General features: G+C 42.1%; 1 protein-coding gene across 6 annotated transcripts in view; it reads right to left on the bottom strand.

The window, feature by feature from the left end:
- The window catches only part of MYH10 (myosin heavy chain 10), a 152,314-nt gene that overhangs the window by 38,920 nt on the left and 96,831 nt on the right, over positions 1-16,563 (bottom strand). For 3 of the 6 annotated variants that reach the window (XM_021674717.2, XM_021674719.2, XM_021674720.2), the window contains 5 exons: positions 14,906-14,968; positions 4,725-4,918; positions 4,511-4,632; positions 1,570-1,639; positions 1,313-1,473 (listed from right to left, as the gene is read on the bottom strand). In XM_021674717.2, coding sequence (XP_021530392.1) covers positions 1,313-1,473; positions 1,570-1,639; positions 4,511-4,632; positions 4,725-4,918; positions 14,906-14,968 — 610 coding nt within the window. The remainder of the gene's footprint in view (positions 1-1,312; positions 1,474-1,569; positions 1,640-4,510; positions 4,633-4,724; positions 4,919-14,905; positions 14,969-16,563) is intronic. The other 3 variants (XM_021674721.2, XM_021674722.2, XM_021674723.2) reach the window with 1 other exon arrangement.

The raw sequence follows: 16,563 nt of genomic DNA, 5'->3' as shown, positions 1-16,563 counted from the left end.
ACACTACTCTTTTTACTCCATATTCTATTTTATAGGCAAAAACCCACAAGTATTGCCTTTACCTTCTTCTGTTTAAAGCCCTCTTGACCATCGTCTGGGCAAGCAGACTGCCCAGGAACCAGAGCTGTTTTCCAACCCATGTGTGGAGGACATTATTACAGAGAACTAACTTCCAGTTCAGGTGTTCAGATTCTGTTTGCTCAAAACTGTCTGGATGGCAAAGTATTTAATCTCTTTCAACTTCTCTCACTCCCAAACCCTAAGTATTCAGTAGAAAGAAGTAAATACCAGTATTACCTTCTAACCCCAAATCAGTTCTAAGTTTACCTTTGAATTTGATCTCAAATTTAACAACTTTTCTCTCATCCTCCAACACCACCTTCCTGGGTCCAGGCACCATCATCTTCTACCTGAATCACTAAAACAACCTCCCAACTGGCCCTCCCAATTCTACTCTTTGCCCATCTCAATGGATTTTGCACACCGCAGTTATATGGCCTTGACAATACAGATTCCCCCTCACTGCACTTCTAACCCCTGTCCAGCGTCTGATTCTCAAGCCTCTTCTCTTACCTTGCTTGCTCTCATTCATTCTACTCCAGCCACACTGGATAGTGTCACCTTCTCAAATGCTGCCAGACTCTTGCCAGGATGCTGCTGTAGTTCCCTCACTGAGAAGCTCCTCTCTCCTCCCTTCACAGGGCCAGTCTTCTTACCCTTGAGGTTTCAGCCTCAGAGAAGCATTCTCTGAGGACTTGAGCTAAAGCAGGACCTGAACCCCTTTGTTTTATGTCTTGGCCCCGTGTGTGCGTGCGTGTGTGTGTGTGTGTGTGATAGGGTCTCACTTTGTCACCCAGGCTGGGGTGTAGTGGTGCCATCTTGGCTTACTGCAGCCTTGACCTCCTGGGTTCAAGAGATCCTCCTGCCTCAGCCCCTGCAAGTAGCTGGGAATATAGGTGTGTGCTACCATGCCTGGCTAATTTTTGTGTTTTTAGTAGAGATGGAGTTTTGCCATGTTGCCCTGGCTGGTCTCGAACTCCCGAGCTCAAAGTGATCTGCCCACCTTGGCCTCCCAAAGTGCTGGGATTGCAGGCGTGAGTCGCCATCCCTAGTCTCCTTGTGTGTTTTCTTATTGCAACACATCCCATAACTTCGAATGTTCACGTGTTTACCTATCTCTGCCACTATAAAGCAATTTCCATAAGGATGGACTTTATGTCTCACGCACTCTTGCATCCCTAGCCCAAAACACAATGCTTATTTAGCACAAGCACATTCTCAGTCAATGATTAATTCGTGAATACCCACTTACTTTCTGGCAAGGTAACCTCTGCAAACAGCCTGGAAGAAGATAATGATATCGGTGATTTTTAAATCTCTTTCTTCCTCTAAGTGTGCCAGAACTCCAGCTCTGAAAAATATCTTGCTCTGTCCAATTCTATACAAGTTTGGGTCCAATTCTAAAGCCCGGATCTAAGAGAGAAAGAGTTTATTTACTTTTTTACTGTAAGAAAGATTAGATTAAGTCTACAAAGCAAAAAAAAAAAAAAAAAATCAAGAAAAGCTTACCATTCGTTCACAGGCCTGTTTGCCATCCATAAAACCTTTAGGAATAGCATTTGGAGTTAGGATCTCATATCTATAAGAAAAAATTCCAAGAAGTATTTTGTAGAAATTTCTGAACAATGTGTATCTACTAACTGTGAGTTCTGCCCTAAGAGGCCATAAAATTTTGGATAATACATGTACAATTAACAGTAAAGAAATGAACTGGTAATAATCTGATGTTTTCTGTAAATCTGCTTTCTATTTCTCATAAGTAAAAATGAGGTTAGTTCTTTCAGGTCAAAAAGTAGGTTTAGGAGGTTGTGGCAGAGAAGAATCAAAAGCATGGTATTTTAGAAACCTTACATTTTTCTTCATTTCCCACAAAATGTTCATATCCTCAAGATGCAAAAGAGAATCTGGCTTTCTGTACTTGAAGTCACTGTCAATTTGTAGCATTTATCAGATAACAGAAAGGGCTGTAATAGCTGTGTTCGTAGACTTCTATTTAGAACATCAGAAAATATCGGGGTAACATCTGACATGACGTTGGTCTGGGTATATATGCGTACATGTGTTCACTGAGCTGCACATTTAAGTTATGCTTTTATTTATTTTTTCTTTTTCTTTTTTGTGGAAAACAGAGTCTCACTATATTGCCTAGGCAGGTCTCAAACTCCTGGGCTCAAGCTATTCTCCTGCCTCTGCCTCCCTAAGAGTTGGGATTACAGGCGAGAGCCACAGCGCCCAGCCATGAACTGCACATTTAAAATCTGTGTACCTCACTGTATACGAGCTATATCTCAGTCAGAAAAACAAAAGATACTGGCTATATTAAAGGATGAATCCTGGCTACATCAATCAACTTTGTATCTTGGATGCCAATTATACTCCCTTTTTCTCCTAACAACAAAAAATGAAACTCTACCAGACTTTATTATACAATGGGATCAGAATGATGGCTTTCCTGAAAACATACAAGGATTGGAAGAGCTTCTGAAGGTGATTCTATCTAAAATAGTGGGAGAAAGGGCACAAGGACCATTCTTTGACCTGGCACCACCATTTGGAATAACAAATGGTGTCATACTTTGAAACTTGATTTCCAGAAAAAAGAAGAAAAAAAGCAAACTAAAGTAACTATTCAAGAAAATTACCAAATAGAAGTTAAAAATAACTCGTTCTCTCAAGCCTGTAATCCCAGAACTTTGGGAGGCCAAGGCGGGTGGGTTACAAGGTCAGGAGTTAGAGACCAGTCTGACCAACATAGTGAAACCCTGTGTCTACTAAAAATACAAAAAATTAGCCGGGCATGGTGGCGGGCGCCTGTAATCCCAGCTACTCGGGAGGCTGAGGCAGGAGAATTGCTTGAACCTGGGAGGCAGAGGTTGCAGTGAGCCGAGATTGTGCCACTGCAATCCAGCCTGGGCGACAGTGCAAGACTCGATCTCAAAAAAAAAAAAAAAAAAAAAAACTCGTTCTCATCATATGTTTGTATCCATTTCCGCTGCATGTTGATAGATCTTTTTTATTTTTTCTTAATCCTTTTCTAATCTACTCCTTTCCCTATGTTAGTTAAAAAACTGCAATTGCATGCATGTGTGTGCACAAATACATACATCAGAAAAAAATACATACACATACACACACACATACAGATACAGTCATTGAGAAAAGACGGAAAGAAGTACCCCAGTGTGTTTTCAGGACTCTCTCCTGGATGATTTTTATTTACTTTTTTACTTCTCTTATATTTTCAAATTTTCCTAAAAGGAACATACATTACTCATCTATTTAAAAAATCAATTTTAAAAATAATTATGTTTGGCCTGTAATCCCAGCACTTTGGGAGGCAGGTGGCTCATGAGGTCAGGCGATAGAGACCATCCTGGCCAACATGGTGAAACCTCATCTCTACTAAAAATACAAAAATATTAGCAGGGCAGGGTGGCGCGTGCCTATAATCTTGGCTACTCGGGAGGCTGAGGCAGGAGAATCACTTGAACCAGGGAGTTGGAGGTTGCAGTGAGCTGAGTTACTGCACTCTAGCCTGGTAACAGAGCAAGACTCTATCTCAAAAATAAATAAATAAATAAATAAAATAAAAATACAAAAAATTAGCCAGGCATGATGCATGATGGCACATGCCTGTAATGCCAGCTACTCAGGAGTCCGTGGCAGGAGAATCACTTAAACCCAGGAGGCGGAGGTTGCAGTGAGCTGAGATTGTGCCACTGCACTCCAGCCTGGCAACAGAGCGAGACTCCATATTAATAAATAAATAAGTAAATAAATAAATAAATAAATAAATAAAGTTTGATCCCAGGTAGAAATGTCTGAATGAGTAAACCGTAAACTTTCAGCTTTCTTTTTCCTTTTTTTTTTTTTTGTTTTTTGAGATGGAGTCTCGCGCTCTGTCGCCCAGGCTGGAGTGCAGTGGCGTGATTTCAGCTCACTGCGTTTGAGCGATTCTTCTGCCTCAGCCTCCCGAGTAGCTGGGATTACAGGTGTGTACCACCACGCCCAGCTAATTTTTTTGTATTTTTAGTAGAGACTAGGTTTCACCATATTGGTTAGACTGGTCTCAAACTCTGGACCTCGTGATCTGCTTGCCTTAGCCTCCCAAAGTGCTGGGATTACAGGTGTAAGCCACTGTGCCCAGCCAAGCTTTCAGCTTTCTATGTTTATCTCAAAGCTAACTTCAGGGCCCTGAAAACATGGCATGTTTCTTTGCAGCACCCATAGCAGTTCCTAGCACACTGTCTTTTTATAAAGTAAGCACTCAATTTTTCTACCAATATTCAAGGTAATAAGGGTTGTCCCTTTCCTAGTGCCTCACTATATGTTTGCTACATAAGAAAACAAACTATGTAGGGAACAAGGAAAAAGATTTCCTTATTATATTATTGTTTTAATTCATATTAAGCTTTGATACATATGTAAAAAAAGGAAAAGTTAGCAATACCTCTGTCTGAATTCCTGGAAAACTATTCGGTTGGGGAACCCCTGGCGACAGATTCTGATCCCTTCCAGGACACCATTACAGCGAAGCTGATCCAGCACTAGGTGTGGATCCAGTTTTCCAGCCTAATCAAGCAAACAATAGTTTCACAGTTTAATCTCTGGCACTGGACCTAGATCGATTATAAATAGTAGCATATGTTTTGCTCAACACATACCCTCTTCTCATGATTTGGAATGATGCAGCGAACAAAGTTAGGGTTGGTGTTTCGGAGAGTTGCCATCAGCTTGGTGAGAGATTCTTTGTAGAGTTGCCCGACAGTACGAAACATGCCCTTCTTGGTTTTATACGCAGAGCCAAAAGCTGTCTCAGTCATACCAGTGACTTGATCCAGACCCACAATACGGTCCACTGGTGAGAAGAAATGAGAAAACAAATATAAGCCAAACCTCACTCGTGAGCAGGGAAAGAGAAGACACAGTGAGAGTGCAGCAGCACAAGCTTTGTGGAACAAATGACAGGAGATGCCATATAGGTAAGGCAGTCAGCATATTTCACACTGCACAAGCCGGGAGCTCACAGCCACACACTTATATGGCAGGATACTGTAGTGCTTTGACAGCTCCAAACTAACACACACCAGCAGATGCCTTCCGCTGCGCTAGTTTCAGGAATTCACTGTCTTGGATAACATTCTGCCTGTTACATTGACATTACTTGGTAAATGAAAGTTCATTGGCTAGCATGATTGATACATACAAACTGATACTGTGAAAGGCCTCCAAATAGGAAATTGCTTATAAAAATATATAAGAATATCTGATTGTACAAATCCACTTAACAAGTAAGCTCAGGGACTAGGGACCAGAATTCTTTCTTATTAGTCATTAGATTTTCAGTAAGAAAAGTCATTCAAGTTTTAGGAACGAATGCAGGAAGATTAGACTACAGGGGTTCAGATTATTAGCAACGTGTCAGCTTCAGCTCCCTTCTCAAAACATGAATGACACTTATTAAAGGGCTAGAACACAAAATAGGAAGGACTCTTCTGAAATGAATAAATGCCTAAGCTTCCTAGGTGTTCGAAGGCTAAACTTGTCAGACATTCCCGTTAGAGCAACTGATATTTTTACATTATCCACAAAGGCCTAATACTTCTAATGATGAGATCATAAACAGTGCAGCAGCCACAAGCAAAACATTTGGTGCATAATGTACATATCCTCTTATTGAGAAAAAGTTAAATGAATGAAACATATTACTGAAATACTTAAAAATCAATCAGAATTATCAATTGAACTGCCCTTTTTAATGCCCTCCTCAATCCTACCAGACACCTCATTTCAGTGTGCCAGGAACTGCTATGGGTCCTGTTTCCTGTGACAGAAGCACATGGGGACCTGACACTGTGTGAAAAGCTTTATGTGCAAGATCTCATTCGATTATCAATTTCTGATGAGGTTTTTTTTTGAGACGGAGCCTTGCTTTGTCACCCAGGCTGGAGTGTGCTGGCGCAATCTTAGCTTACTGCAACCTCCACCTCTTGGTTCAAGTGATTCCCCTGCTTCAGTCTCCTGAGTAGCTGGGATTACAGGCATGTGCCACCACGCCTAGCTAATTTTTTTGTATTCTTAGTAGAGACGGGGTTTCACCATATTGGTCAGGCTGGTCTTGAACTCCTGGCCTCGTGATCCACCCGCCTTGGCCTCCCAAAGTGCTGGGATTACAGGTGTGAGCCACCGCGCCCGGCCTCTAATGAGGTTTTTAACAGAAGAGAACCATGACCCCAGGAGGTAAAAGTTAACTGCTCAAGTTACGCAGGTCTTCAATGGAAGCTGGGAGAAGGGCGGGTAAAAGCTGTTTAATTTCCAGGCCCTGCATGCACACTATACCACAACTGCTTCCAAGCAAAGCTACCAGATTCAAGGTTGTGGGTCTGAGCTACCTCTTTTGCTTATGCATTGAAGACTGTCTACCTCAAAGACCACATTCTTTCCTGTGCCTTCAACCTCTCCCTCTTCACTTGCCCCAGCAAAAAGCAGCACCAAACCCACTTCTGGATGCCCCATAAAATACTAATCTTCCCTTGACCCTGTATCTGCCTACTTCTCTTGTCTTCTTAGAGCCAAGCTTCTTTCTTGAGAAGTTCACACACTTGCTACACCATATCCTCTGCCACTAACTTCCCAGTGTGTAGACAACTGGCTTATGGACCATCCTCTTCCTCTCCTGCCCAACACTACTCAGGCAATGACTGGTCAATTGCTAAACAGACAGACACCACCCAGTCCTTGTTTTTCCTGACCGTGGTACGTTTACCTGGTGATGTCACAGCAGCATTCTAAAAACTCCCCACTCTTGGCTTTTTTAGGAGCCCCACCTTCTCCTATACCCCACTTACCTCTAGCTACTCCAGTCCCATGTTACTTGATGATTTCTCTTCTGCTTTTCCTGTACCTCGTGGCACTCACCTGGGACCCCCAAATCAATTCATCTGCAACCCTTCTAGAATAAGGCACCAATACAAGTGCTGACACTGGCCCTCTGCTTTTCTCAAGCCATATTCCCAACCCGGGTGATCTCAGCTATGACTCTAACTAGATATACCTGACTACCCAGAGCCAGCTGCCAAACACCTGTATTCTACTCTCCACCCAGATGTTACAAAGGTGCCTCTGCTTTCTACAAATGCTAGTTCAATCCTAGCATGTCTGCTTTGACTGAATCTTGCATCCTGCTCCCAGCATGATGTCTGGCACTAACATGCTTGATATATATATGTCAGTGAATAAGTGATGTAAACATTAACTATGTTTATAATTACAAAAAGTGAGAAATGCATTCGAAGAAAAGAACAGCACACTATAGGAGAAATGAATGGTTAGAGATCTCTCCGGGGAAATGTCATTTAACACTCAAAGATTAAGAATGGGCCTGTGGGAAGATACCCACTCCAGTCAGTACAAACAGATATGTGGAAGGCCGGGGGCAGGAAGAAGTGAAGTAAGGCCAGCACCAAGGAGGAGCCACCAGTATGAGGAGGAGCTTATGACACTCACACTAGCTGCTGCCTGCAGAATGGCCTAGGGAAGGGGGAGGGGAGAAGTGGAAGTGGGGAGACCAGACAGGTGACCCTTCCAGGAGTCCACAGTCTAGGAGATGAGGGCAACTTGAACTAGTGAGATTATGAAGATGGATGGAGAAGGAAGATTCAAGAGATATTTTTAGTGAGAGAATTGACTTGCTCTTACGACGAACTCGATATGGAAAGTGAGGAAGAGAGGCATTTCAAGAACAACTGCTAGGATTCTGGCTTCAGCAACTGAGTGGCTGGTGGGGAAGACAAGGAGGGAAGTGGTTTTTGTGGATGGGAAGACAAGACCCAAACTCTAAGCAAGTCTGGGATGCCTGGGGGCCTTTGAAGTGGAAGAGACATGTCAAATGACAAAAGGAATATTCCAGTCTGTCGCTAGGAAGAGAGGTCTGAACTAGAAAGGTAAATTTGAGAGTTGTCAACTTCTACCTAGGGGAGACCAGAAAGAGATGAGGGCCTAGGACCATCCCCAAAGAGCTCGGTAGAGGAGGAGGAGCTAACAATGATATGGAGGCTGGGTGTGGTGGCTTATGCCTGTAATACTAGCATTTTGGGAGGCTGAGGTGGGAGGATCCATCACCTGAGGTTAGGAGTTTGAGACCAGCCTGGCCAACAAGGTAAAACTGCGTCTCTACTAAAAGTACAACAAATACAAAAATTAGCCAGGTGTGGTGGTACACACCTGTAGTCTCAGCTGCTTAGGCTGAGGCAGGAGAATTGCTTGAATCCAGGAAATGGAGGTTGCAGTGAGTTGAGATCGTGCCACTGCACTCCAGCCTGGGCAACAGAGCAAGACTGGTCTTTAAAAAAAAAAAAAAATGGTGGCCAGGTGTGGTGGCTCACGCCTATAATCCCAGCACTTTGGGAGGCTGAGGTAGGTGGATTACGGGGTCAAGAGTTCAAGACCAGCCTGGCCAAGATGGTGAAACCCCCTCTCTGCTAAAAATACAAAATTAGCTGGATGTGGTGGCAGACGCCTGTAATCCCAGATGTTTGGGAGGCTGAGGCAGAAGAATCGCTTGAACCCAGCAGACGGGGATTGCAGTTAGCCAAGATCACACCACTGCACTCTAGCCTGGGCAACAGAGCGAGACTCCATCTCAAAAAAAAAAAAAAAGGATATGGAGAGGGGACAAAGGTCCATGTCTTAAATCTGAGCATGGACCCACCCTCTGTCCTATTCTTCCTCCTGGGTTTCCTATCCAATGGAACCACTGACCAAAACTGGTCAAGCCAAAGGTTAAGATGTCATCTATCCACCCTCCTCTCCCTGCCCTTGCTGGGCTCCTGCTTCTGCCCTAGATCCTGCACTTCTCCCTCATTCCATCCTCTGCTCCCAGTGCCACATGGTTCCTTCCATTTATACCTTTGGTCCCAGTGTAATGATTAGCAGCCATTTCTAAAAGACAAAACTAAGCATTCACATTCTTGAATTTCTCCCATAGACTGTCAGATATTGTCCAAATAACTTAGCTCAGTAGTAGAGCACAGCAGTGGCCTCCACTCAGAGTCAGATACACCACACTCATGAGCTGGGTGATATGGGGCAAGTGACCCAACCTCTCCAAGCTTCAATTTCCTCCTCTTGAAATGGAGGTAAGGAGACCACACTTCAGATTTGTGAGCCTGAAAGACTTCAAGTGCTCAATGAAGGCACCTCTCGTCCCTTTCACACATGCCCCTGAAGGCCAACTATACAAAACTAGTTGCATTTTCTCAAAGACACAATGACTTCACATTTCATCCTTTTCTCTCTGCCTGGAATGCCCAGCCTGCTCCATGCATCTTGGCAAACTCTTAAATACTTTTAAATCTCTATTCCTTTACCAGCTATCTCACGGAACTCTTCTTAGGCTCGGTTTTCACCCTGCCTCCAAAGCTAAATAGGCCACTCCCTCTTCTAGGCTTTGAATCTGTGGGACAGAACTTCCATGCTGTTCTGTGCATCTTCTCACTGGACTGAGCTTCCCAGGGAACATTTTTCCAGCATCTCACACACTCAGGGCCCCATGGTGTCTCTGGGCCCCCAACCATCAGCAGAGACAATCTCCCACCCCCAAATGTTGGCCAGTGTCTGGTGCTGGGCACACAGTAGCTATTTAATAAGTATCTGCTGAATGAACGTGCATGAAGTTTACCAGATGAACAAATCTTCACCACAACGAAAGAGGAAGAGCACTATGTTACTCTGCAAGGATTCAATTACACTGGTTGTGCAGTACTTTAGCCTGCACGGGCAGTTCTTAAACACAATCTGTCAGTGTTGTGTGTTTTAAAAAAATATAGTAAGCCCAGCTACTCGGGAGGCTGAGGCAGGAAAATTGCCTGAACCCAGGAGGCAGAGGTTGCAGTGAGCCGAGATCGCGCCATTGCACTCCAGCCTGGATAACAAGAGCGAAACTCCGTCTCAAAAAAAAAAATATATATATATATAGTAAGCAATAAATATAGTTGTAATAATCCTGACTTTCAAATTTAATTTTAATAAGTATAATCCAAAGCTAAATATTCAGATTAAAAAAAGTAATGCTTTAGATGTTCAATTCTTGTTTCTAGTTCAACATTTTTGTTTTGAGATGGAGTTTCGCTCTTATTGCCCAGGTTGGAGTGCAATAGCTTGATCTTGGCTCACTGCAACCTCCACCTCCCGGATTCAAGTGATTCTCCGGCCTCGGGATTACAGGCATGTGTCACTATGCCTGGCTAATTTTGTATTTTTAGTAGAGACAGAGTTTCTCCATGTTGGTCAGGCTGGTCTCACGGTAATCCTCCCACCTCGGCCTCCCAAATGCTGGCATTACAGGTGTGAGCCACTACACCTGGCTTTAATTCAACATTTTAAACTCAGGGTTAGATTCCACCAACACAATTATCTTGTGGGTAAAAGAGAAACACTTAGGGAAATTCATAAAATGATTTGGGCCACACTAATAATGCATGATTTTACTCAAAAATCAAGACCTGAAAAACCTCTATTTTAAGAGCATTTTCTTGTTGATCAAAGCAGAAAGTAGAGAAAAGCAGAAAATGTGAAGACAAGATTCCAGCAGCTCCTTGAAATGAGCAGTGCGCCTCCTTGGAAAACCTAATGTTGCTTCTCAATCTCAAAGTGACTTTCCTCCAGCCACAGTTTCAGGGTAAAGACTGGCTTTCTTTATTCTTGTACTATAAATTCTTCAATTTTAGATTCAATTCTTCAATCTTGAGATGCCAGGAGAGTCTGGTTAGGATTATTGGTGGCCGTTTAAATTCATTACTTGGTTCTAGAAGTCTGAAAAGTATTTTATACTAACACCTAATTTACTAATCTATAACAATTTGTTTAAACAGTCGGAAATTAGATGAGTTCCAGGCTAAAATCTGTGAGGACATAGTCACAGTTTAAGAGAGAAAATGCAACGTGTCGTCTATCTCATCATGAAACTGCCAATAACAATTTCATAGAAGGAATGGCATCGGCTAGTGCCAGAATCCTTAACTGGTCCTTCTTCTAGGGGATAATCTAGGAGACAGGTCCATAGATTTTTATGTTTTTCTTATCTGTGCATGGGCCAAAATACTAGTGTTACTAAATTTAATTTCAACTATTTAAGCTAGATCTTCAGATATTCATTCTAGTTAATATAGCTAGAAACCAAAAAAGGGGGAAGAAACCTATTTAATGTTAATTTCAACAGCCAGATGCTGATGACTGAGAGGGGCATCACACACTTCTTATGAAAGGTCTCTACTGCCCAGCACCATGTGAGGCATGGAGTAGGTTCTCAATATTCATTTCAATATGGTAAGACAATTCTTGTACAGATGAAAATGTCACTGTCAAAAACAACTGGAAACAAAATATTTAACTATTATGAATTCGCAGAAACAATCTTAACATGAGTCTATTTCTGTAATATCCCTGTTACATGGTACTGTAATAACCACTTTACAGTGGTTACATAACTAGTTGCTAGAACTGATCTACTAATTACTCCAGCATCTGGAAAGTTTTAGAAAAACCCCAGGAAGTTGAGAGGTTGAGAGGAAGCATGTGATTTAAGGAGAAAGCAATCTTATTTATCCCAAGCACTAGTCTCAAGTCAAACTTGAATGTCTCCCTTACCTCCATCTACCTTCTTATTTCTTTCAGCCATCTAAGGCATTGGGCAGATAGGAAGCCACTCTTCGCCCGCAGCTTCACTGTGCTCTGCGCTCGCTTTCTCCCCTTGCTGGGTCCTGTGTTCCCAACTCACACTGAGACTGGACACCACACTGACTGAAACAAGGCAACACTACCTATCAGCTGCATCTTGGGACACTATGAGCGATACTGGACTTATGTTAAATAAAGCCAAGGAAATAAACATTTATCAGGGTTCTCTGTTTTTTTGTAATTACAGTTGCAGCTGCTGCAGATGCAGCCATGGCAACAGCAACTCTACAACACAATGTCACTGTCCGCACTTGCCCTCAGGAACTCAAGCTGCACTACCCAAGCGCTGCTTCTCCTCCATGAAGTTTCCAACTATAGCTAACACGATAAAAAAATATGAAGGGATAGAATATACTGCAACAATAACAAAAACCTTCATCCATTGAAAGGGAGAACAATTTAAACACCGAAACTATGCCAGACCTAAACCACAGATTCTAAAATGGGATTTAAGATAGGGGTTATAATCAATGGATGTCATGTATAAGGAGATTAAATGGCTACCAACTTATCAGTCATGATACTTGATTCTACATGTACTTCTCAGGTTTTCCCCTATTTTTTCTCTGGTGGTTCTCTTCCAGAACTGTCAACTGCAATCTAGCACACATGGCGGTTCAAAGAGCCTAACTGGTGCTGTTCTATGAAGGAAATTGCAGATGTAGGTATAAACTAGAGTCAGTGAAAACGATACATAATTGTCCCTCCAACATGGTTTGGATCAGGTGTAAAGCCTTTGATAGTCTCTATTACCCTATTACCCATTACCCTTTTAGTCCAAAAGCCCTGCGTGTAGCTTTGAGGTTACAACCCCTCTTTCCTGGTTCATTCTGCTTGTATCTTCCACTACTGGTTTATCTCTGCAGTCCAGACTTTCAAAATATACTTGTAAGAAAACTCCTTGACTTTCTAGCACAAACTTGTATGACCTCCGTATTTGCCTCTAGGAATCCTGTTCTCCCCTGTTCCTTTCTCTTTTATACTTGTCCTGTGATGCTTCTGGAAACCTCTATTCCAGTCTCATTTTTATCCTCAGAAGCCTGCATGCTCTTCATAATGCTATTTCCCCATCATTACACATGTGTAAGCACATGGGCCCATTTGTATCACTTGCTTTAGAGAGATGCTTACCACACGTCAGCACATCACAGGCAATCACAATTTGGATTCCTAGAAACTCCTTCATCCATTGTCTTCCAAGAAAACACTGGAAATGTTAAAGTCCTACATTTTCATTTTAAAATCCCTTAGCCCTCCCTGGGGTAGTGGTCTTGAATCCATAAACACACTAAAGAGAAAACAATTTTGCTGTAAAATATTACACACAATTTCCAAGACCATATCTGGCCTTGGTAGATGGATGGGCTTCCAAGGTGAAGTAGAGATGGAGACCCTTGGTACTTGGTTCAGCTGAGTAACTCAACCAAGAGACGCCTGACAGAGAGAGGCAGAACTGGAAATATTTTCAGTGCCAAGGTGAGGGTGCGGTGAGGGGAATGAGCCTCCGCCCTGCTCATTCATTAGAATGAAGTCTTCTAAGAGTAGCTCCATACTGGATACTGCTGGTACAGCAAAATGCCTGGAGTATATACCCCAAAGATCATGGTCCCACAGGAAAGAGTGTCCGTGCTTTAGGTGAGGGAAAGGCTACGGTGGGAATGGTAGGCGAAGTTGCTAGGGCTGAAAAAACAGATATGGGGTGGCCACCCCATCCATCCATCAGCTCTCACTCACGACTTAGTGATGCTGTGCCTCCTCTGTGCCAGGTGCTGAAGAAATGACAGCAAGCAAAGCCAGGCACTGGCCCTGCCCTCAAAGACCTGATAGGCTGGAATTCTCCTATGAGGTTAGAAATCCAAAGGGAATTCATCTAAAGAGGGCACTCACTTTAGGAGAAAGTCCAAAAGATCAAGCACTAATCTTTAATAAAGCACAAGTCCCAGGTTATAGCTGGAAACTACCTCCAAGCTCCCCCTCTCCATTTCAATACTGTCAGTATTCCCCAGCGCCAAAGATGACTGAATTTAGAGATCTTTTCCTTTGGAGTTCTGTGGAATTTTCGTTCCTGCTTATGCTGTCTCTGGCATAATCTCTTCTCTCCTCCCACTCCATACCTGCAATCTACTTCTTTCATAGTATGTGAACTGGAGTTGATGGCAGGAATTTTGAGTTAGATTAAAATAGGCATGGTCCTTTAACATTTTTAAAAGGACTTTTGTGATGGATTTGGATCTCAGCATTATCATGTTCCAAAAATCATAAAGGAAATTTCATAAGATAAATTTATCTTTGAGTTTTGCTACTTGCCAATTTCACTAAACATTTGGTAGGCTGGGTGGGCTTCATTTTATATTGGGCTTTTGGAGACTGTGTAGCTGTAGTTAGGCTGTATTTTAGCACAGGGCTAAGGATTCAGATCACAAAGCCCAAACATTTGGAGCTCAATTTCAGGTTCAATGTATAATTCTGACAACACTCCACTCTATATTAGTCTCAACTTGCACATATCAGGCCTCGTAGATAGTTTCAGGGCCTCTGGTTGAGAAAAAAAGGCCAAGTAGCCAGATACGCACATAAATTCCAAACAAAAGCTATAATGATGAGACCAACACACCTGAGGTAAATATGTAATTATTGGTCTACAAAATGTTAATGTCTTAAATAAAAGAGAAAACTCATCCTTGGAATTCCTTAGAGCTGAAAATTTAAAGGTGACTCAAAGCAAAGGAGATGTCATTTAGCAGATCAGTTCTTAACAATTCCCTTAGAGGACTGTGTATCACAATGGCACTATTGGAAAAGGTAGTGGCATACCTTTTAATATGCGGTGCTATAAGTGCTATGCATAAAATAAGAAGCAATGTGTAGGCAGTAGCAATTAAATTGCTTATGCACTCAAACATTTGCCTTGAAGTATAATAAAACTGAGCATGAAATGAAAGGTTCATGCAGGCCTATGAGCAAAACAAAAACAGAAACCCAGAAACCCACTCCAACCCCCAAGCCTACCCCCTGCCCTCCCCGGCCACCCTGCCAGTCCCCCCACACGTTTTTCCTGTGGGCTTAACACCCTTCTGTTTTGGAAGACCTACAGGCTTTATACATTCACCTGGTGGCTCATGAAGACCAGAAACACTGTCATAGAAAGAAGCTCTCTGAATATTCTGAATCTCTAAAGCAGAGAAACAGCAAAAACAGGACAGAAGAGCAAATACACAAACACTTCAGTTAGTGTGAAAGACATTTGACAGCAGAAGTCAACTTTGAAATCGGGCTACAAAAGGAGCTAGTCCGGGGCAGATCCCATGCAAACATGACTTTTTAGAGAATTTGCACATTTGGACAAAGTTCTTTACAAAATAGATTAATGTTAAATCCAAAGAGCATATTCCCAACTCCTGGTGTGAGCATTATATGATATCAATGTCAAATGATTATCCCATGTAAATGCAAGATGACATTTAAAAGGAATAAGGAACTATTTGAGTTGTCTATCATAAAAATATCTTATAGTTAGTAGCTTAGGATGCGACTGCAGTTAAGTCACAGCACTATGGCGAATGTAAATACTAGCGGCTTTTACTGTCAAAAATTATACTGCTGTGTAATTTTACTTCCAATACAGATTTTTGGAAATGTAATTGACTTTGAATACAAATTACTATACGATAGAGAACTACCATTAAGGGAAACAAAATTCAAGTTCTGTTGTAGCAAAATGTTAATTTTGAATCATAAGCAAGATTATACTTATTGATTATACTGTTACTCATGAAAATATCCTAGGAGGTACATTGACATGAAAATGCAATCTTTAGGGTTTTTTCCTGGATATAAACCTTAAGAAGTGCTAAGAAGTCCTTTGCAGCTGGTAAAGAGATCCCAAATAACATCTTTTAGCAAAAACTAGGGCATTATAAATCTCTAGGGCAGGGCTGCCACCAATAAATGTTATTTCTCCTGGTTTGGCCTTGAGAAAACTCTAAAACAAACTCTATTTTTTTTTTGTTTTTTTTCAGTTGAGACAGGGTCTCGCTGTGTTGCCCAGGCTGGTCTTGAACTCCCGGGGTCAAGCGATCCTCCTGCCTCAGCCTCCCAAACTGCTGGGATTACAGGTGTGAGCCACCGTGTCCAGCCATAAACTCTATTTTAACACAAAAAGTTTAATACTCTAGATGTTGTACCTTCACAGGCAAACTATATTCATATATCATATATTCATCCATTTGTGGTCAACCTGTCATTTTCGGCTTTTGCATTTAAATGGCTCTAAAAAGAGGAAAATAATGTTTTTCCAGGGTTATTTTCCCAGAGAAAAATTGCTCCCCTTATCCTGAAATCTCTACATCCAGAGTGAGCAGTGATAAATTCTCCACCTTAGAACCCTCTTAAAACTTCTGTGCCTGCCCCTACTTTATGTATGGAACAAACGGTCTTCAAAACTGGACAAACATAGTACTGCTTCTCTGCTTGCTCCTCACCCTGAATAACAGTGCCTCCCAACAGTGAGTGGCCTCTTAGATCTTCTATGTCACTCAGATTAAACTAACTGTCCACCTAAGCTGAAGAACCACAGCACCTTCTGCTAAGAGCAGCATTATCAGGAGAGCAAACATGTAGGAGTATTCCAGAACAGAAGCTAGCAGAGCCAAAGCAAACCTGGGGTAGATAAGATATCCCTTAGCTTATTTTGACAAGAGTGGCCAAAGGCACTCCCAATGGCATATCTTTAGAAAGGCAAGGGCCATAAATAGGGCTGTGCAAACA

Source organism: Aotus nancymaae, unplaced genomic scaffold (assembly GCF_030222135.1).
Source record: "Aotus nancymaae isolate 86718 unplaced genomic scaffold, 86718_ANA_hifiasm-v0.15.2.pri h1tg000018l, whole genome shotgun sequence".
In the NCBI taxonomy this organism is placed as follows: domain Eukaryota; kingdom Metazoa; phylum Chordata; class Mammalia; order Primates; family Aotidae; genus Aotus; species Aotus nancymaae.
This window is presented reverse-complemented; position numbering and strand designations above follow the sequence as displayed.